We start from the raw sequence: 21,979 nt of genomic DNA on the forward strand, positions 1-21,979 counted from the left end.
CAGGATGAATCACATAAAATTCTGTGAAAGCAATCTAGCCAGAATTAGGATGTGCGGGGGCCCTCATATATGGCCCCCAGTGATGGGCACTAGGTCCCCAGGGAGGGCTCTGGTTCAGATGAAGTTACTGTTGTTTCCTGGGTGTGAAATCTCAAGAGGGCCTTGGTCTGGGAGAGGATAACCTATGGGGATCGTCTTTGTGAAGTGGATGAGGGCACCCAGGGTAAAAGACTCAAGGTCTGGGGCGTTAGAGAAGGAGAGGCCACCTGGTGGGCGCCTCAGAACTTCTCGCGCCCAGGGGACTAGCCCTGAGCCCAGGCGAGATGGACGACTAGCTATGCACAACCTCGTGACGCTTGGCTCTCCAGGAAAGCTGCTGAGACGTTAGGGGTTATTATTAAGCTCCGCATCACGGGGTCTGCTTAGGTGGGCCTGTTCTGGGGGCTCTGGTGTGGTCGCGTTTTCTGGGAGGGAGTTGGAGCTGTGGGGTGCGCAGGGCGGAGACGCCGCCAGGGGCCTGGTCCAGGAAACCCGGCCGCCCTGGTGCTTCCGAGGGCGCCCACTCGGAGCTCAGCTGCTCCGCCTCTCTTAAAAGGCGAGGACGCGGGGAACGAGCCCAGCAGGCGGCCAGGCTTGACCTTGACCGTTGGCACCACCAGCTTTGCTCTGGCTGCCCGGCAACGGCGCGCACCCCGCTCCCCGCGGGCCCGCGGTTGATCCCGCCCCTCCTTCAGGCGGAATCGCCCGTGATCCAGGCCGGGTTTTGCAGCGGAGCTGTTGGGTTGCGCGTGCTGATTCCTCTCCGGTAGCAGCGGGCTGCGAGAGATCATGGTGCTGAGCCAAGTCTGGACCACGCTGTCCGGAGTCTCCGGGGTTGCCCTAGCCTGCTGCTTGTTGTCGGCGGCGGTGGTCCTGCGATGGACCGGGCGCCGGACGGCCCGGGGAGCGGCGGCCAGGGCGCGGCGGAGGCAGCGAGCCGGCCTGGAGACCATGGATAAGGCGGTGCAGCGCTTCCGGCTGCAGGTGACGGCGGGCTCCGGGGCTGGGGGTGGGAGGGCGTGGGGAGCACGAAGTGGACGAGGCAGCACTTGCAGCGGCCTGGACGTCACAAGGCCGACTCGCGGGTAGCGCAGGTGTGAGCGAGCCTGGGAACAAAACCCCTCCCCGAGCTATCGCATTCCGTACACTTTCCGCGCCAGGTGCAGCGCGAGGAGAAGCGGAAAAGAAAGGGACAGGACAGGTCATGGAGTCTGGACAGTGTACTGGTTTAAAGAGGAGCTTTGCTCCGCGCCAGAGAATCTCGATTATTGACTATCAACACTCTAAAAACAAAAACAGAAAGCGCTAAAGTGAGACTCAGTAGGTAAACTAGTGTTCAGGACTTTGGAAACATGCTTAATGATAGCCCAGATAGCTTAAAGTTCATGTTTGTTAAGTTGTGCATGAGGATCTTAAGAGAGGGGTTAAAAAAAATAGACGCCTAGGTGCACAGGGAGTTAGTGGCGAAGCCTCTCTAGAATCTAAGTCCTTCCCGGTTTCTGCCGCCGGTCTTTCATATTCATCACCTCACAAACCTTTCTGCAAGCATCCTTCTAGCGGCTTCTCCTGCCTTGGACATTTCAGTGTGTTCGTTTGGAGGTGTGAGGAAAGAGTTTGGGGAAAGGTTAGAGAAGGTGTCTGCAAGAGGGTGCCTTTTCTCCTGTTGTATGAAACACTGGCCCCAGCTAGAAGCCCAGATGTTGAACTCCAGGTGTGCCTATGTGCTGAAGGATGGAGGAGTTGCTGTGGGTATTTGTGGGATCTGACAGGTTGGAGAGCTCCCAGGCGATGGGGACAGTAGGAGTCAGGAAGGTGTTTCGGGACCAGTTTCAGTGAAAATTGCGTTTTGCAGGTGCTCAGTTGCAGGTAGAGATTTTTGAGCCAGAACCGCAACAAAGTGCTCTGTGGAGCTCAAGCTCACAGCAGTGGCCAGGAATTGGCAAGGGGTGGGGAGGGTGGAGTGGTAGTGGGTTTTGGATACCCAGCTGTGGGCCTGAATGCGGGAAAACTGGCTGACTGTAATAGTCTGAATTTACTCCCCATCATCACCAAGCCTGGGGTATATTGTATATATTTATTGAGATAAAAGTGTCTCTGGTTCTGCCCAAAAAGCTTACCATCAGTCAGTGTTTAGAACTGTCTCATTCCAGGTTGGGAGGTTCAGATCCCACGCTGGCCACCTCCTCTACCTGAGACAGATTCTCTGCTACTTCCCCCTTTTCTCTCTGCCCATGGCCTCAGGATACTGGTGATGATCCTGGGCTAGACCTGGGGAACCTCGGCTGCTCCTCCATGTCCTTCTGTGCAGCCAGCTGAGTTCTGCCATCTTCCAGCACAGCCTGGGGAGCAGGCACAGGAATCTGCCCACAGTTCTGCCTACAGGAAGGAATAATCTTAGCCATAAGGAATCCATTTGCCTGGGAGAGCTGGGGGTTGAGGGCTGGGAAAAGGCTGGGTCTTCTTGTATTCCCCCATTTCTTATAAAGTAATTGTCCTTCAGTCTCTTCAAGAGCCGAAGAATCTGTTTTGCCAAAGAATGTTTTAGGGCAGAAGTTTTGGCTCTGAAATACAAAATGTGGTTTGATATCTTCCTGGAGCCAACACCTGGCCTCAAACGCCAAGCTTAGCTTTTTCAGGAAGGGAAACTGGCCTTGGGGTTTCAGGGGCTGGAGCCTCTGTGTTTGTTTGCTTGCTGTCTTCTTTGTGTTTTAGGCAGGGTCTCATGCTTCCCAGACTGGCTTTGAATCCCTGATTCTCCTGCCTGAGCCTCCCAAGTGCTGGCAAGTACAGGCCGTACCACTACACTCTTATTCCCATGTGCTTTTTTAGCAAACAGAAAAGACATTCATATTCCTAACATCGTCCGTGTCTCCCATATGTCTCTTTCTGTCTAGCTGTCCTGACTGAGTTAGAGACTAGCTCAAGAGACTCTCCCATTTCAGCGATTTGAAGATCTGGGGCTTCAGATGTGGGTTGCCATACTTACCTAAGGGTTCTTAATGACAATAGCTTTGCTGACCTCATGGGGTGGTTAGGAGGTAGGAGCTTGATGTGAAATCAGCCCAGCCCTGGGATCCACCCTTTCCCTTCTTCACCCCACAGAACCCTCCTACTGGGTTCTGGCTTCCTTGAGTAATGAGAGGCGGCACCTGAGGCTGCCTCTGGAGTCTCTTCTAGTGTTTCCTCAGTCTGTCCTTGAATAGTAAGGGATACCGGGGTACCTGGGTACCTGGGAAGGTAGGGTAGCAAGGGGCACCTGGGAAGGTAGAATCAAGTGTACTTCAGTCCCTCTGGTAGATACTACACAAAGTTTACTTTGTGCCAAGGGAGACACAAGATGGCAAGGAGGGCATGGGCGCCTCTGAGTCACAGCGGTTCACACAATGGTTCCCCTTCCAGACTCTGGAGCAACTCTAGGGAGAGGTGTATGTCTGGTTACTGTTGATGGATGGAAGCTTATCAGCACCAGTCTTTCCTCTACTTCTCCCAACTGCCCCTGAGTTTTAAAAAACTTTAACAAGAAATTATGCCAGGCGGTGGTGGTGCACATCTTTAATCCCCAGCAGTTGGGAGGCAGAGACAGGTGGATCTCTGTGAATTTGAGGCCACCCTGGTCTACAAAGCAAGTTCCAGGACAGTCAGGACTGTTACACAGAGAAACCTTGTCTCAACAACAACAACAACAAAAAGTTTTATGTGTATGAATGTTTGGCCTACATGTATGTTTGTGCACCATATGCTTGTCTTGTGCCTACAGAGGCCAGAGAGGGTATCAGACCCCCTGAAAATGTAATTATAGATGGTCATAAGACACCATGTGGGGCACCGGGAACAGAACGCGAGTCCTCTGGAAGAGAAGACAGTACCGTTAGTCATGACTCCAGCCCCTCTCCTGCACTGTTCTACACTGCACACAAGAACCAGCCCTAGACTGTTGAGGCTGGAAGCATTGTCACAGGACGTGATTCTTGCTTCAGGGCCTTTGCATGTGTGTTTGGACGTACTGTCTCATGCGTGCTCTTGGTAAAGCTCACTGGTCCTACAGATGCTCGCCCTTCAGTCGGATCCATTGTGATTGTGTCTCCCGGCCTTTCCCAAGCCTCCCTTGCACTGTTCTTTGAAATGATTCCACCGATAAATTGAAAGCACTGTTAGACTATGAGAATGTCTTGGCCGTCTTTGTGAGCAAATGGAGGAGACAGCTTGAAATAGAACAGAGATAAAAATCTATGAGAGAAAAGGAGACAGCCCTAGAGTCGGAAATTAAGACGATAGATGGTTCAGGAGAGAAAGAAGCAGCTGGAAGAGGAGCGGTGCCTACAGGAGGCCCAGTGGCTCCCTCTTGAAAAATGTCTCACTTGGTGTTGGTGGCGCACGCCTTTCAGGTGGATCTCTGTGAGTTCGAAGCCAGCCTGGTTTACAGAGCTAGTTCCAAGACAGCCAGGGCTACACAGAGAAATCCAGTCTCGAAAAACCGAAAAAAAAGAAAAAAGAAAGAAGAAAAGAAAAAAGAAAAAAAGAAAAAGAAAAATGTCTCCACACTTGGTGGCCCCATACAGCTATCTGGAAATTATTTCCTGGCCCTGTGGCCTCTTTGGGGTCCAGACTTTAGTGATTTGGGAGAAGGAGGATGTCTCAACTGCCTAACGCTAGCTGAAGACTTAAAAATAGCTGTTAGCAACTGTGTCATCAACTGTCAACAGTGGAGACATTGGAAAGAATTGAAATGTGTGTGAGAATGGGGGTTGTCTTAGTGTTCTATTTCTGTAAAGAGACACTATGGCCACAGCAGCTCTTATAAAGGAAACATTTAATTGGGCCTGGCTTGCAGGTTCGGAGGTTTAGTTCATTGTCAGCAGGATGGGAAGCATGGTGCGCAGGAATACGTGGTGCTAGAGAAGGAACAGAGAGTTCTGTATCTGCACTGGCAGGCAGCAGGAAGAGAGAGACACTGGGCCTGGCTTGAGCACCTGAAACCTCAAAGCCCACCCCCAAAGCCACACCTGTTCTATCAAGGCCACACCTAACAAGTGCTCCTTCCTGGCAATCAAGCATTCAGATCTATGAATCTATGGGAGCCGTTGCTATTCATCCCACCATAAAATCCTTGTTCTAGATGACATTTGCAGGGATTTTTGCAGGCATCTTTAGCAAGGAGGGAGGAGATGGTGGCCAAGCTGCTAAAAGTAATTGCCTCAAATGAAACAGTGAACACATACTGTATTACAGGGTCTGTGTTCCAAGCTGACCTTGAACTTGCTATATATTTTAAAGACGACCTTAAACTTCTGATCCTCTGACCTCCACCATGCCCAGGTTTTTTGTTTTGTTTTGTTTTGGGGAGGGGGGAGCATTTCTTTGTGTAGCCCTGCCTGTCCTTGAACTTGCTTTGTAGACCAGGTTAGCCTCAAACTCAAAGATCCCTCTGCCTCTTAAGTGCTATGCCACCACACCATGCCTGGTTTTATGTTATGCTGGGTATCAAACTCAGTACTTTGTGAACATTAGAAAAGCATTTTACCAACACAGCTATGTTCTATGTATGTATGTATGTATGTATGTATGTATGTATGTATTTATTTATTATGTATACAATGTTCTGTCTGTGTATATGCCTACAGGCCAGAAGAGGACACCAGACCCCATTACAGATGGTTGTGAGCCACCATGTGGTTGCTGGGAATTGAACTCAGGACCTTTGGAAGAGCAGGCAATGCTCTTAACCTCTGAGCCATCTCTCCAGCCCCCAACACAGCTATAATCTTAGGCCCTTATTTTACAGTTTTTTTAAAAAAAGATTTATTTACTTTCTATGTGCATTGGTGTTTTGCATGCATGTGTGTCTGTGTGAGGATGCCAGATCCCCTGGAACTGGAGTCACAGACAGCTGTGGGCTGCATGTGGGTGCTGGGAATTGAACCCAGGTCCTCTGGAAGGGCGGCCAGGGCTCTTAACTGCTGAGCCATCACTCCAGCCCCTTGTTTTGTGTCTTTGAGACAGACTTGTTTTATAGTTCTGGCTGGCCTGCAGCTCACTATGTAGACCAGGCTGGACTCAGATTCATGGCAACCTTCCTGCCTCCGTCTCCCAAGTGCCAGGATTACAAGCATAAGCCTCCAAGCTTGGAAAAAATATGAAGCACAGTTTGTGTTAATTGTGGGAAGGGAGAGGCAGGAGCAGGGCTTCATACAGCGTGACTGCTTTGTGGGAAAGAAGAGAATGACCATGGGTAACAGTAGTGTGGGCTTTTCCTACCCCTTTGTCCTAGTCCTCAGAAACTTCGGTTTCCTTTCAGAACAGGGTCTGAGAAGAATGGGTGAACCTTGGTGCCTCTGTGTGGTATACATGTGTATTTGCATTCATGTGTACACATACACATGTTCCTATGTGTGGAGGCCGGATGTCAGATATTTTTCTATTACTCTCCACATTATTTTTTGAGACAGAGTCTTTTCTTGAACCTAGAGATCACCAATTCAGCAAGATAAGCTGGCTAGTGAGATTCCAGGATCTTCCTGTCTCCACCTTCCTCTCACTATTTTTTTATTATTTTTAATTATGTGTGTGTATATGCACGTGAGTGCAATGCCCAAAGAGGCCAATGGATTCTAGAGTTACAGGCTATGGATGCTGGGAATCAAACTCAGGTCCTCTGTAAGAGCAGTATATATTCTTAACCCCTGAGCCATCTTTTCATCCCCCCTAGATATTTTTAAGATTTTATACACACACACACACACACACACACACACACACACACACACACACACATATATATCCAACTAGGGTTATGTATTGGGAAGAAATCATGAGTCTGTGTTTTTCTTCTGTAGCTGGTTATATTAAAAGAATAAAAACCCCAAGTATTACATCATTTAACAGATTTGGGGAAGTGCTCCTTGGCATTAAGAATGGGTTCCCAGGTTGGGGCAGGTGTTGGGCGGAGCTGTGTCTGGGTGAACAGGAAGTGTGAGGGAATGTTGATCCAAAGGTCTTCTGATAAGATCGTGGCTGGAAGCACCTTCAGGAGCTCACTTTGACTCTGAAACACCACTCTGTAGACCAGGTTGGGCTTTGCCCTTGTATAGACCTAGCAGGAAGGATGGGTCACAGGGGCAGGGCTTAGCAGGGTGGTAGTCTGGGGAGGAAAGGATGAAGCTAGAAAGGACTTGCCTGTCTGAGGGTCCTGGGGCACACTGAGGTGGAGCCATGTTGAAAATGTGGGAGACAGTGATTGCAGAAGGAAGGACGGAACTCACTGCATGCTCAGCTGGTCACTTGCCTTAGGTGGAGCTTGGTGGAGGATCAGGAGGCATGGGACAGGCAGAACAGATGGGAGCTCAGAGAGTGAAAGCCAGGAGGGCAGACCCTCTCTGGCCTCAGAGGTTGAAGACAAGTACCAGAGGAACATGGAGGAGTCACCCTTTATTCAGGTCATGGCTAAAAGGTCACCTCATCAGGTAGACTGTCCATACAACAGCATCCTCATTTCCACCAAGACTGTTTCTCTGCCGTCTCGCCTTACCTCAAGCTGCCTACTAAAGTCTTGTTTGCTTGCTTAGATGTTATCTTCCTGAATGCAGGAACCTTGTGTTCTTGTTTATTTCCATATGCATGGCCTCTCATGTGCTCCTTTGCTGACTGACTGAATCGCACTGGGAGCAGCAGAGAGGTGGTAGCGGGGGACCCTCGGGGCTGGTATTTCTATCCGAGAGACTCTGAAGAGAGTGGCATGTGGCCTGATACCTCTGAAGACCCTTGGGAGGCATGAGGGACGATACAGTTATGTATTTGGATCTGGTAACAAGCGATTCTCTGGTGACCTTAGCAGGAATGGAGGATGTGTTGAGCAGTGGGGTGGTAGGTAGTTCAGAGTTGACTCATTGGTCTGATTCTGAGGAGGGCCCAGGAGGGTGTTTGCAGGCAGAGCTGACCCCAGGGACTGGAAGCCTTGGAGGTCTGGCAGGTGGGTGTGCCTTAGAGCCCTCCTCCCTCAGAGAGCAATTCTTTCCCACTCTGCCCAGGTGCCACTCTCTACCACACCCTGTTTTATTCTTTCAGTCCCTCACTATCTACTGTTCATATCTGATATGTCGTAGCTTGCTTTCTGTTGCTGTGATAAGCGGTACGACCAAAAGTAAGTTGGAGGTTTTATTCCAGCTTACAGGTTATAGCCCATCATTGAGGGAAGCCAAGGCAGGAGTTCCAGGCAAGAACTGAAGCAGAGACCTTGGGGGACGCTATGTACTAGTTTGCGTTCCATGGCTTGCTCAGCTGGCTTTCTGAGGACCACGGTCCAGAGGTGGCACTGTCTACAGTCATTAATTAAGAAAATGCCCCACAGACATGCCCACGGGCTAGTCCGATGGAGGTAATTCCTCCACTGAGGCTCCCTCTTCTGAGATGGCTTCAGCTTGTGGCAGCTTCAAAGAGCTAGGCCGCACGTTTGTGGCTCCATCCTCGTCTTGCGTAAGCTCGTAGGGCCAGGTTCAGAGCAGGCCCTTCATACCTGTCTGGAAATGAGTGTGTCAATCATCCCCCTTTGGATCTGGTCTTCAGCCACTAACGTAGCATTTTAATGGGACTCTTGTTGATTCACTTCCCTGCCAGGGCTTGTGTGCTGTGGATGGCTGTGCTGGTGGGGGGTAGAGTATTCCTTCCTTCCTTCCTTCCTTCCTTCCTTCCTTCCTTCCTTCCTTCCTTCCTTCCTTCCTTCCTTCCTTCCTTCCTGATTTATTTCATTTTATGTCTATGAGTGTTTTGCCTACAGGTGTGTATGTGCACCACATGCATACCTGGTACCTACAGAGGTCAAAAGAGAGCATCAGATCTAGAACTAGAGTTACACACGGCTGTGAGCCATCATGTAAGCCAATCCCAGGTCCTCCGCAAGGACAAATACTCTTCACCACTGAGCCATCTCTCCAGCCCCACTCTTTACCTTTGTGGTTTTAAACAAAGCACTTCCTTTCTCTTAGCCTTAGTCTTTAAATCTGAACATTGGGAATGGTAGTAAGAGCTAATGAAGACATGGAGTATCATAGGCTTGGTGTTGAAAAGCCTGTAATCCAGCCAGTGGTGGTGGTGGTGGTGGTGGCGCACACCTTTAATCCCAGCACTCAGGAGGCAGAGGCAGGTGGATCTCTGCATTCTAAGACAGCCAGGGCTGCACAGAGAACCCCTGTCTTGAAAGCCAAAAACCAAAACCAAACAAAAGCTTGTGATCTCATCTCCTTGGGGCTGGGGACAGGGGAGGAAGATCTTGAAAGTTCAAGGCTAACCTGGTCAGGATAACTGAGACCTCTTAAAAAACAAATACAATCAGGTGTGGTGGAGTAAATCTCTAATCCTAGCACTTGAGAGAGGCAGGCAGATCTCTGAATTTGAGGTTGTCCTGGTCTACATAGTGAGAACCTATCTCAAACAAAACAAAATATACCCAAAGGATGGTGAGGGACACTATAAAAGCACCGACTTCTGAATATGTATGACATGGCTGTTACAATCAGAACATGATTTGGATATACACGACAACAACAAATAAAAACCAAACAGAAATACCATGAAGAAAGTGGGAACAGGCCTAGTTGGGAAGAAGGTCAACAGGTGTGTGGGGGGGTGAATAAGAGAAGGTAATGGGGGATGGGATATGATCACGATGCATTATATTATAGTAAGAAACTGTCAGAAACGGAAGAAAAGAAAAGAAAAAATGAATAACCCCGTGAGTAGTGGTGGGGACCCAAACAAATAAAACGCTCAGTGCCGTGCATGGCAGGCAGTAGGCAGCTGTGTTGGATGCTGGTCTAATGGTGCAATAATCTGTCCGGGCAACACCCTGTCCCTCATCATTTCCTGTCCAGCAGACTTCCCAAGATGATATTTGCACTGGTCTGGGACACCAAGAGCCTACCTAGGGTGGTTTCTGGTGTCAGAGCTGCAGGTGGTACCTTCTCTAGGGATATTAGCAAGTGACCGTGAGCATGAGCTTGTTTACTGTTGAGGACTGAGTGGCAAAAGTCACCTGTGCAAGACTGACGGAATATGTTCCCCACAGAACCCTGACTTGGACTCAGAGGCACTGCTGGCCTTGCCCCTGCCCCAACTAGGACAGAAGTTACACAGTGGGGAGCTGTCCCCGGAGGCTGTGCTCTTCACCTACCTGGGAAAGGTAAGCCCTAGGCTAGCCCCTGCCTTCTTTGCACAGGCTGCGGGGAAAACCTGGCCTGGGTTGTCCTGCTCCGGATCATGGTAGAATCTCAGTGTCGGGAGCTACCAGGGAGGGAAGGAGCCAGCGTGTGTGTGTGTGTGTGTGTGTGTGTGTGTGTGTGTGTGTGTGTGTGTGGACACTGAGCATGTTGTCTTAGCTTGAAACCTGGCTTCCAGCCCAGATTTCCCTCTCTCCCGCCTCCACCTCATTGGCCACCAAGTCTGTTCTGTTCCTTTCTGTCTCTCTCCACCCTCCCCCTTAGCCACCTTGCTGTTCCCTGCTCTCTTCCCTTTGTGAGCGGCAGCAGCAGCAGCAGCAGCAGCAGCAGCAGCAGCAGCAGCAGCAGCAGCAGCAGCAGCCTGGGGCAGGTGCCCTTTTAGTTCAGCAGGATCTTCATCCCTAGCAGCGCAGGCGGTGGAGCCTGGAGATAATGAGCTTGGGGTCTGCCTTGCTTTGCACTGGTTTCCTTTCCTTGGGATTTCCCTCCTCTGTTTGCACCTCCAGGTCATGGATTCCATGCTGCCCAGCAAGCCCTCCCCTGCCCTTGCCCTGCTGGGTGCTCCCTCTCCTTCTCTACTCACAGGCAGGGCTTGACTTTTCCCCTCTCCAGGCTCTGCATGGGTAATCCCTGTGGATAGGGATTTTTCTTTAATTCTTTAAAAACTTTAAAGTATGTGTATCCGTGTGTGTGAGGGGGTATGTGCATTGTGCAGATGTTCTTGGAGGCCAAAGAGAGTATCGGGTGGCATGGAATGTGAATTACAGGTGGCTGTGAGCCTCCTGGCGTGAGTGCTGGAACCTAAGCTAGGGTTCTCTGGAAGAAGAGCAAGTTCTCTCTCACAAAGCCATCTCTCGAGCCCCGACAGAAAGTGTCTTATTTGCTGGTAAGCCTTAGCACCACATGCGTTCTCTTTCCCTTAAGAAGTGCTCAGGGAATATGTGTAAGAGAAAAAGAGGAAGACAGACTACATACATCCTGATGCGTTCTGAGTGTGTTGTGTCTGTGAGCGTGACCCTGAGTAAGTGAGTATCAGTGTCAGGGCTGAGGTGTGTGATGATAGTGTTTGAAGGGATGGCATCCAAGTGAGCGGGAGAAAGTAGGCCAGTGTCACTGACAGCCAAGGCCGTCACTCTTCCTTACCAAGCCCTCGGTGGGCCCTTGCACTTCCAGTTTACAACTGAGCATTTTTGTTGTGCGTAGGCTCCTCCCTTCCTGCCTTGTGTGGCCCCAGTGACTGATGGCTGCGGTTGTGCGTGTGACCACACAACTTACTCTTTTCTCTGGTTGTCTCCCAGGAGTAGGAGGGGCCACTAGGTTCAGCCTCTGTGTCTCCCTTCTCTACCCCTGGGACCCTAGGCCTGTGACTTGAAGGTCTAGATGTCTAATGTCAATTTGTCATTGTTTTGGGCCTAACCCTTATTTCTTTACTGAGGTCAGTCATCTGTGGGACTCAAGAGTCCCAGGGGAAAAGGGAAGCTCGACTTGGCCCAGTGTGAGCCTGCCACAGGGCAGAGGATGGAGTGCCAGGGTCTAGTCTAGCTCGACTGACTCCCAACATGACCTGATGTGGAGGTCTGCTCGTGTCTGCCTCCCGTCTATCTCCCTGGGCAGAGATGGAACTTGGAATTATGGGAGCAGCGGCCACTGGTCTTCTAGCTCATCCTCCGCTGAGTGCCTCTGAGGACAGCATCCCGCCCCCTAGCCTGGCCTGGCCCCGCATCTCGTTCTCTAAGAGAGCCTGGGTGAAGCAGGGTGGGTACTGGGCCGGAGGTCATCCTCTGCTGCTGCCTCTGAGCCGTGTTTCTGGTTACCCTTTCCCTTGTAGGAAGTGTAGAAGGGGGGAAACGTTAAAGAGAGGAGCTGCCTTTCCTCTGCTTTGTGTCCATTTCCCTTTCCCTAGGCCTGGGAAGTGAACAAGGGGACCAACTGTGTGACCTCCTATCTGACTGACTGTGAGACTCAGCTATCCCAGGCCCCACGACAGGGCCTGCTCTATGGCATCCCTGTGAGCCTCAAGGAATGCTTCAGCTACAAGGTACGCCCTCCCTGGTGTCAGCCTTCCGTACTTCCTCTGCTCTGTGTCCAGCTCTGGGGGGGTCCAGAGACCTCGGAGGCTCGGGCTGGCCAGTGTGCTGCTGGTGGGCGTGTCCCTGAGCTGCTGAAGGGTCCTGTCTCCACCATGGTGTCTTCTTTATACCCATCTCTCCCCGAAGGGCCAAGACTCCACGCTGGGCTTGAGCCTGAACGAGGGGGTGCCATCGGAGGGTGACAGTGTGGTGGTGCAGGTGCTGAAGCTGCAGGGCGCCCTGCCCTTCGTGCACACCAATGTCCCCCAGTCCATGTTAAGGTTGGTCCTTAGGAGCTGGGCGAGGTGGGAGTAGACGGAGCAGCGTTGTCGACGTGGCCTGAGCCAACTCTTTGCTGCTTCCTCCAGCTTTGACTGCAGTAACCCGCTCTTTGGCCAGACTCTGAACCCATGGAAGTCCTCCAAGAGCCCAGGTGGTTCCTCGGGGGGCGAGGGGGCTCTCATCGGATCTGGGGGCTCCCCTCTGGGCTTAGGCACGGATATTGGAGGCAGCATCCGTTTCCCTTCTTCCTTCTGCGGCATCTGTGGCCTCAAGCCTACCGGGAACCGCCTCAGGTACGGTGGGCACGGACCTTTCGAACCTCCTCATGCATGCATGACCCAGGAGCGATTTACTAGCCAGTATTTGTAGGGGTGCGGGAGGGGGTGAATATCACCGGCTGTGCATGGTTTCTCTGCCAGTGCTGGGGGTTCAGAGCTGGGGCGTGGGCTTGGGTGAGGAGAGAGTGGCCGCTGCTTGTTTCCAACATCTTGTGTTTCTGACCAGCAAGAGTGGCCTGAAGGGCTGTGTCTATGGACAGACAGCAGGTGAGTGGGGCCTGGGACACTCTTGGAGCCCTGGAGGGCGGGGGGGGGGGGGGGGGGAGGCTCATCTTGATCTGCCTTCACCCCCGTTTTGCCTGTGGGCAATATCTGATTGCTAGGCTAATTCCCACTGCCCCTTCTCGCTCTTACTCTGGAGCCGTAGGCCAGTCCTTACTCAGACCCAGAGCTCCTTAGGGGCCAAGTGACACCTCTTCCCTTCCCTACAGTGCAGCTTTCTGTTGGCCCCATGGCCCGGGATGTGGAAAGCCTGGCATTATGCCTGAAAGCCCTACTGTGTGAGGACCTGTTCCGCTTGGACCCCACCGTGCCCCCCTTGCCCTTCAGAGAGGAGGTGAGCGGGGGGGTGGAGGTGGGCAAGGGAAGTGAACTCTAGAACCCAGGCAATGTGGGAAGGATTGACTGGAAAACCCTCTCCTGTGGCAAGGGTAGGCCTGGGGCAGCTGCTACTCCACATTTGGCCACCAGGTGGTGCCCGTGCCCTCGTTTGGAACCTCTGGGGTTTTAGCCTGTGTGGCTGAGGACCATTAGTTGGGTTCAGAGACTCCTCAGAAAGAAACTGGACCTGGGTTGGATTTGCTCTTAGGAAATAGCAGCGTTTCTTGCCGTATTCCTGCCCCTATCCCCAGTAAATAGGCTCTGTGGCAAGTAGGCTGAAGGAGCTGAGAGCCGTGTGAAGTGTCGTCTTCCCAAATATTGATCTGAAGGGACTGAACAGCTTAACTCCCTGAAGCTGGGGAGCCCGCTTCTTAGTGCCTGAGAGGGAAGGGCAGGGTGGGGCCTGCCTAGTTGGATCTTTCAATCTGGAGTTGGGCTAGATGTGATAGTTAGGGATGGGGCTGGGGGAGGGGGATACAGAAAGAGGAGGAGCTTGAGTGAGAGACCCAGAGTCTTGGTGAGCTGGGGAGAAGCAGGGAACCAGGAGAACTGTGGAGGTTGTCTGTATTTATGTACAGAGCTTTTGGGGGTGGTCACAGTGGAGGCATGCAGACACAAGCAGTGTGTCATGTCTACTATGGGATGCAAGCTCGACTTCCAGCATCCAGTCTTTCTTTCTCCCATGCTGGCCTCTCCCCTGTCTCTGTGAAGCTGCCTTGAAGAGCTGAGGGTCCCCAGGCAGGAGAGTGCCGTTGGTACTTTTAGGAGTTGGGCGGGAGGGATGGACAGATTCAGACAGCTCTAGCCTGAACCCCTTCTGAGAGGGGAGAGGTGGGAGGCCCCTGTCTGGAGGTCTGGACTAGTTCTCACAGCAGCGAGGGCAGCTAACAGAACTTCAGCTCAGAGGACAGGATGCATGCATGGGCTTCAGTCTTTGGGTAGCCCTAGTTCCCTCTTAGGACTCTGGGAACCCTCGTTCTTGTTCTGAGTCACCATGAAGGCATCTTGTGAAAGGGTTAGAAGTAAAGGGGTTTGGTGGTACTGAAGGGGAAAACGTGTTAGAAGGATTCAGCTTGTAACGTCGTAGCTGTGGTTGACTGAGAGACCTGTCTCTAAGCATCCTGCGTGGGCCATTCTCTTTGCTCAGCCTTATCTCTGATGTTTGCTTCTAGGTCTACAGAAGCTCTAGACCCCTGCGGGTGGGCTACTATGAAACTGACAACTATACCATGCCTAGCCCAGCCATGAGGAGGGCCGTGCTGGAGACCAAGCGGAGTCTCGAGGCTGCTGGCCACACGGTATGGCATCTCCTCTCCTCCAGGGGAGCCTTCCTGTACCCATGGACCTCCCAGGCCCCTTCATTCCCTGTTATTTAGCCATCTGGGATGAGAGTTTTGGCTCTCTGAGACCAGTGCAAAGATGACCGAGGTGGGAGGACTGGGATGAGTAGTGGACGGAGGGCTTAGCCTGTACTGGATGATGTCTGAGCGACAATGTACAGCTCCCTAAAGAGTCCCAGGGACCTGGGACTGTGGGCCAGTGGGTTTTGGTTGATTATCCTGAGACAGCTTCATGTGTGGCTCCAGTCTTCTCCTGATGTCATGGGTCAGTAAGGCTGACTTTGTGATCATGTGGCACAGATCGTCCACATGGCCCCTGGGGCAGCATATGAGTTACGGGAACCGAAGGCTGTAATATACCCTTCAATCCCTGCAGCTGGTTCCCTTCTTGCCAAACAACATACCCTACGCTCTGGAGGTCCTGTCCGCAGGTGGGCTGTTCAGTGACGGTGGCCACACTTTCCTCCAGAACTTGTGAGTGCTGTTGGGCTTCAGGATGTAGGGTGGAATCAGAACAATGTGCAGAGAGGCTGGGCTCAGTGGTTAGGAGCACGGGACGTTCTTCCAGATGATCCAGATTCAGTTCCCAGCACTCACGTGGCAGCTCACTTCTGTCTGTAACTCCAGTTCCAGGGCATCTGGTGCCCTTTCCTGGCCTCTGCAGGCACCAGACACACACAGTGCACAGATATACATGCGGGCAAACACTTAGATGCATAAAATAATACAATAAATTAAAAACATGTGCAGACCCAGGGCGAGCAGCTGGGCCCTGTTGACCATCCCTAGGACAGGCCTTTGCAGCACACATGGAAGATCTGGGCTTCTGGGCAGGGACCTTGCTGTCCTAGCTGTGCAAGTTGAGCCTGGAGATAACTCACTAGAGACTATGGAAAGGTAACAGTGTAACGGGAGGCTTTTTATTTTATTTATTTATTTTGGTTTTTCGAGACAGGGTTTTTCTGTAGCTTTGGAGCCTGTCCTGGAACTAGCTCTTCTAGACCAGGCTGGCCTCAAACTCACAGAGATCTGCCTGTCTCTGCCTCCCAAGTGCTGGGATTAAAGGCATGCACCACCACTGCCCAGCCTTCCCTGCTTTATGTTAAGGAAGGAGTTGAGTATGGGCACCAACCTTTCCTGAGCCAATTCTTTCTTTTCAACCCTCATTTTCCCTTTTTCTGAGTTGGGCGTGTGGAACAGACTCACTTAAGAGGCTTGTCAGAGAGCAGTTCCTCCCAGCTGTTTGCAGAGGCCTGAGACAGGTACCTCCTGGAGACATTATGACTGAGCTGGCCAAGGCAGCAAACCTGCTCCTTGGTCTCACTGTAGCTCAGCTTGGGCCCTGCAGCCTTGCTCAGTCACTATGTCACTATGCCAGCTCACACCCGCCCCCCCCCCCAGCAACTTCCCAGCAGCTAAATATTGCCGAGGCATCAGTAAAAAGGTACTGCCTCTCAATCCAGCCGAGAATGAGATATTCCTAGGTTTCTTCGAGCTTTTGAACCAGACGAGGAAAAGCTTCCTGAGCAGCCTGTCATGTAGCCCCATTTCTAAATGTAGGCTGGCATCAGTGCTAAACGGAAAATGCCTAGGGAGACATTTCCCTCAGTCCTTGGTGACCCTAGGACTGCCTCCCAGTCCCTACTAGGGGTGGGTAGCCCAGCAAGCTGCAGAAACAGTGTGCGTTGGAAAGAGGTCAAGTAAACGACTAAATACCACAGGAGCTGGGTGAGGCAGGAGGTGGGCTGGGCCACTGAGTCCACAGGACTGCAGTCATCAGGGAGGGAGGAGGGGAGGGGGAATGGAGCACCTCACCTAGGCCTTTTGTCTTCCAGCAAAGGCGACTTTGTGGATCCCTGCTTGGGGGACCTGATCCTAATTCTGAAGATACCTGGGTGGTTGAAAACACTGCTGAGCTTCCTGCTGAAGCCTCTGGTGAGAGCTCCAGGCATCCAAGGACGCAGCCTCTGGGCCCCCATCCTATGATGTTCGTGGTCTCTAGGTGTGGCCAGGCATGGCCTCCTCGTCTCTCCCCTGACTGTTCTCTTCCCCAGTCCCTGGGTCTTTAGCAAACTTGTTTGTCAAAAGGGGTGTGACCCGGACCTGGGAGGTGGGAGGACATGGAAGAGGTGGCATAGAGGACCAGTCACTGACCCTGTGTCTGTTCTGGTACAGTTTCCTCGACTGGCAACCTTTCTCAAGAGCATGCAGCCTCGGTGAGAACTTTTCCTATACCCTGATGCCTGCCCCTGTGTTTCCCCAGCTGGTCTTGTCTGCATCCAGGTGGTTTTGATGGGAAAGTCTCTGGGGGGAATAAGTCCTAAAGTTGAGGTGTCCAGGCAGAGAGCTCGACTTGGGACCATTGAGGTGGGGGGGCCCTGATCCTGTCTTAGGAGGGTCCTGGATCCTCTGGAGGACAAGGGCCTGAGTGCAGAGCAGGACAGGCTAGATAGACGGAAGCATAGGGAAACAGACCAGAAAGGTTAGCCTGAGCTGGGGTGGTCTGGGGACTATGGGTACCAGGGGAAAACGGGAAAGGCTTTTAGGAATCTGAACTGAACTGTCCTGGACCTGGTCCTGCCCACTCCTTGGTGGCTGGGTCTTCAAAATCAAGACATGAGCCAGCTCGTTTCCAGTATGACATCTGTGGACTTACTCCTCTCACCTCTAGGTATTGAGGACCTTTGATAGCCCTCCCCTCTCTTGTAGGCCAAGGGTCATGAGGAATCAGGTCTGGTCTAGTGCTGTCTGGGCTGTGAAGTCATTAAACCATCCAGCTGTAGCCCTTGAGATCCTGGATATTTCTATCTAGACAGCAGGGCCTTGATTTCCCCTCTCAGAGATTCCCCTGGGGTTGAGTGAGATCTAGAAGGGGTGAGAGCAGGGCATATGATGTTGATGCTGATGCTGATATGATGTTGATGCTGATGGCTGTGGCTGTGTTGGCTGGTGACCTCCCTCTGTCTGTCCAGGTCGGCTGGACAGCTGTGGGAACTGCAGCATGAGATTGAGGTAAGGTCTGAGTCCTGGGGAGTAGGAGGGTGCAATTGCTCAGGGCATCTACCAGTGGCATCTCTGACAGCTATTGTCACTGGGGCCCTGGGGTGGCCTGCCACTTCTTCCTCTCTAGAGACTGTGGCTTGGACCCTTTTGTGATGTTCATTTGCCCAGTGCCTGTCCGGGAGTCTGGGTCATAGGGCCTCTGTCCTGAGCCCCTCTTTGTTCCTCTTGGACTATCCATGTTAGTAAGCACCAAAATACTTTGGCAGAAAGTATTTTGCCCCTGGTATTGTTTATACTATCAAGGGGTAGCTCTTCTGGTCTCATGGTGTTTCAGTTCAGATCCAGATGTTAGGGCCAGAGCCCTCTCAGTGTCCATCAGACATCCTGGGGTACCTTGGGTCTTTCTGAGTGCCTCCCCCAGTGAGTTCATGTCCCTTCAGATGTACCGGAATTCTGTGATTGCCCAGTGGAAAGCTATGAACTTGGATGTGCTGCTGACCCCCATGCTGGGCCCTGCTTTGGATTTGAACGCATCAGGCAGAGCCACAGGTGAGGCCTACTGCCGTTCCTTCAGTACTCTCATTTCTCCCTCCCCACTGAGGTCAGCCCTGTGAGCTCTGGTGCTGTGGGTAGAAAAGGAAGAGTTCTGGGGGACACCCCCTCCGTGGAGCAGCATCTTGCTCCTCACTTGGACCTCACTAGCTTGTTGGCTAAAGAGATGGAAGATGGCCGGGCGGTGGTGGCGCGCATGTCTTTAATCCCAGCACTCAGGAGGCAGAAGCAGGCAAATCTCTGTGAGTTCAAGGCCAGACTGGTCTATAAGAGCTAGTTCCAGGACAGGCTCCAAAGTTACAGAGAAATCTGTCTCCAAAAACCAGGGGGTGGGGGAAGATGCGTGGAATGCTGGGAGTGGATGAGTTGTCTGTTCTGAACACTATTCCTGTAGGAGGTCTCCTTGAAGAGCCTGCAGTTTGGGGAGGTGGTGTTTGAATCTAGGGGTTGTTTAAGCTGAGAAGATAGGACCAGCATTCCAGGTCAGGGAATCGGGGAAGCTGCATGGGAAAAGGCACGGGGCAAGTGTCAGGGAGTCTTGCTGGCATCTGTGCTTTGCCACAGACCTCAGGCCTGGGAGAGGGGGTTTTGTGTAACTCTACAATCAAAGTGCCATTTTATGTGCGGGATGAGGATGGGTCACTTAGGCCCAGAGAGGACGGTTGGCCCTGCAGGTGTGCAGGGATTGCTCCAGCCAGCGTCTTGTGTTCCAGGCGCTATCAGCTACACCATGCTCTACAACTGCCTAGACTTCCCTGCGGGGGTGGTGCCTGTCACCACTGTGACCGCTGAGGACGATGCCCAGATGGAACACTACAGAGGCTACTTTGGGGATATCTGGGACTCTACACTGAAGAAGGTAAAGCCTGCCCAGCCCCTAGCTCACTGCTGCCCAGACCCCGCTGCTGTAGAGGACAGAGGCCTAGCCCTTGCAGGCCTGGCCAGCCTTCCTCAGAATAGCCCCGTGCCTGCCGCTTGCCCTCCCCGCAGAGTACGTGTTTCCTGGACCTGGGGTGTGATCCCGTTTCTCCCATCCTGATGTCTGTATCCCCTGTAGGCCATGAAGAAGAGTGTAGGCCTGCCGGTGGCCGTGCAGTGTGTGGCCCTGCCCTGGCAGGAAGAGTTGTGCCTGCGCTTCATGAGGGAGGTGGAGCAGCTGATGGCCCCTGAAAAGCAGCCGTCCTGAGGGTCATCACCTGCCCAGCTCTGGAGGACCTGAACCTACGAACTCTGTAGCCCTGTCTAGTCAGGATACTACCACCTGTGAGGAAATGCCGAGCCCAGGGAAGAGGCATCCACCTGCCTTCCCTGGACCCCTGCAGAAGCACAGGAAACCGCCCCTTCTCCCCCAACACACACAACCAAGTTTGGACCTTGCTCCTTTCTCTGGTCCTCTTTCCATCCTGATCCCCTACTTCATGTGGCAGCCAGCAGGAATGGCCTGAGCCAAGGGTCACCAACAGTGAAGCAGCAATGTATTATGTATTTTCTGGGTGTTTCTGTTAGGGTTCTGGGAACCAGAGCCTGCTGAGAGGGCTGGCCTGAACCTCTAGAGCCAGCTGCAATCTTGTCATTCTCCTGCTTCCAAACCTCCCTGATATCATCACCCACAAGATGGACAAATGGGCATGTTCTCGGCACTTGATTCTGTCTTTTCCTTTTTTGTTTGGATTTGGTCCAGCTTTGATGGACACTGCCCCTGGTCTTCCTCCGCTCCCTCCACCTCTGCCGACATGCCGCCTTTTTTTTTTTTTTACCTCTCCTCTTAGTACTTTGAAGCCCAGCACACATGTCCCCTTTTTTGTCCCAGGAAACCTTCTGTCGTTCCTCTGGGCCCCAGAGGGTGTGGAATCTTTATTCCCAGTCTGTCCTGTAGGTAGAGTGGACATCGGTGGAGGGTTGTCTTCCCTGAGGATACTAGCTCTCCTCAATGACTCCTATTACATACAGCACAGGGCACCAGAGAAAGCAGCTGGGTTGGGCTGCAGGGAGCCAGGTGGGCACACCTGGCCCTGAGCTGGCATTGTTGGGAAGAAGAGGCACCTGCCTGGGAGGAATAAAACAAGGCACTCTGTCGGAGTTGTTACCACTGCTGACCAAGACCTGGAAGGAAGTCTTCCTGGAGAAGGAGGAGGTGTACTGAGCCTAGAAAGTTCTCGGAGGCTGAGTTAAGAAATGAGAACATGGGGGCTGGAGAGATGGCTCAGTGGTTAAGAGCACTGGCTGTTCTTCCAGAGGACCCCGGTTCAATTTCCAAAGCACACATATCACCCACCCTCCCTCCCGGTGTCTCCATAATGTCTCTTTTCTTTCTTCCCCTGGCCCTAAATTCCTCTTCCTCCTCCTTACTCTCCCTGCCCAGAAGTCCCACCTGTACCTTCTTCCTCACTATTGACTGTTCAGCTTTTTATTAGACCAATCAGGTGCCTTAGGCAAGGTAAAACAGCAACACATCTTTACATACAAATGGGACATCTTTTGGGGTCATCTGTGACATTTCCCCTCTGCAAACCATCTTCTGTTGTGCATCTGCATGATGAAAACTCGGGGAGAAATATAATAGCCTGAGACAGTCACCACGGCCGCAACACACCTGCCACTGTTTGCCTCGTGGCTCCAAAAGGGCTGCACAGCCTCTTCTCCAGGGGCCACCTCTCAAACCAAATGCTCTATCCAGTTAAGCAACAGACCACAGCTTAAACAAAATTCCCATAACATCCACAAATCTGAACACGGGACCAAGGAAGGGAGGGGCATGTCACTCTGGATACCTGCCAGGGAACCCCTGTAGAGATAGCCATGTAGTCAAGCCATGAGCGTCCCAGCCAGATCTGTCTCCAGTCTGTGTTTTGTTAGCTTCCCAGTCCTGGCCAGGCTTCTGAAGTCTCCTACACATAGGTTGGACTGATGACCTAGGATACCTTAAGTGAGTGAGACCAGTTTTGGTCAGAGCTTTGTAAGGTTTATCCTTGTATGCACAGCCCCCGCCATGGTGCCTGGCGCTCAGTGAATGGTCAGAGAAGGCTTGTTGGAGGAATGGCACACTTGTTATGGGGGCACCTATTTTGGCACCTCTTGGTTACTTCTCTCATTCATAATAGGGAATTTTCCAGTTTGTCCCTGACCTTCTACCTTTGTCTCGTGTACTTTCTTCACTTTGATTCATGACCACAAGGACAAATATTTCCTTGTCCATGTTCAATCTAGAGCTTTCTTTTGGTCTAGAGAGCTGCATGTATGAACTTCCCCACCCCTCAGCCCCTGCACTCCTTCCGTTCATACCGTAAACACATTGGGTTCCTCCCACAGTGTGCTCAGGGTGATCAGCCAGAAGCAGCAGCCCCTGCTCGAATGTAACTGCACAGTGTGTCCCCAGTGCTATAGAGCAGTTCTGGGTATGACGACATCAAGCGCTAGCTACCTGCCTGCCACGTGTGTGTGAGTAGGTGTGCCAGGGAGTACTTCCTGTGTGAATTGACATCTGAGCTGAAAAGTGCACTGTCACGGAAGCCAGGGAATGCGCGTCTCAAGAATGGTGGCGTCAACTT

The 21,979-nt window shown here is 52.2% G+C and overlaps 1 protein-coding gene across 1 annotated transcript; it reads left to right on the forward strand.

The window, feature by feature from the left end:
- Positions 1 to 612: 612 nt before the first annotated feature.
- Faah (fatty acid amide hydrolase) lies at positions 613 to 20,505 on the forward strand. The gene is made up of 15 exons (XM_050165739.1): positions 613 to 1,023; positions 10,097 to 10,210; positions 12,151 to 12,285; positions 12,464 to 12,597; positions 12,685 to 12,891; positions 13,103 to 13,143; positions 13,368 to 13,492; positions 14,709 to 14,834; positions 15,253 to 15,350; positions 16,712 to 16,811; positions 17,052 to 17,092; positions 17,849 to 17,888; positions 18,320 to 18,428; positions 19,145 to 19,290; positions 19,489 to 20,505. The coding sequence occupies exons 1-15, from the start codon at positions 829 to 831 to the stop codon at positions 19,615 to 19,617; spliced, it is 1,740 nt and encodes a 579-aa protein (XP_050021696.1). The 5' UTR covers positions 613 to 828; the 3' UTR covers positions 19,618 to 20,505.
- Positions 20,506 to 21,979: the final 1,474 nt, after the last annotated feature.

The sequence above is a fragment of the Alexandromys fortis genome, unplaced genomic scaffold, assembly GCF_014885135.2.
Source record: "Alexandromys fortis isolate MF-2015 unplaced genomic scaffold, M_Fortis_MF-2015_v1.1 scaffold_157, whole genome shotgun sequence".
Classification (NCBI taxonomy): Eukaryota; Metazoa; Chordata; class Mammalia; order Rodentia; family Cricetidae; genus Alexandromys; species Alexandromys fortis.

Excerpts from the sequence above, each read along its gene's own strand:
- Faah (XM_050165739.1), top strand. The coding sequence starts at position 829 with ATGGTGCTGAGCCAAGTCTGGACCACGCTGTCCGGAGTCTCCGGGGTT. Across the intron at positions 12,892-13,102 it reads CCTACCGGGAACCGCCTCAG|CAAGAGTGGCCTGAAGGGCT; the intron begins GTACGGTGGGCA and ends GTTTCTGACCAG. Across the intron at positions 19,291-19,488 it reads GGGACTCTACACTGAAGAAG|GCCATGAAGAAGAGTGTAGG; the intron begins GTAAAGCCTGCC and ends TATCCCCTGTAG.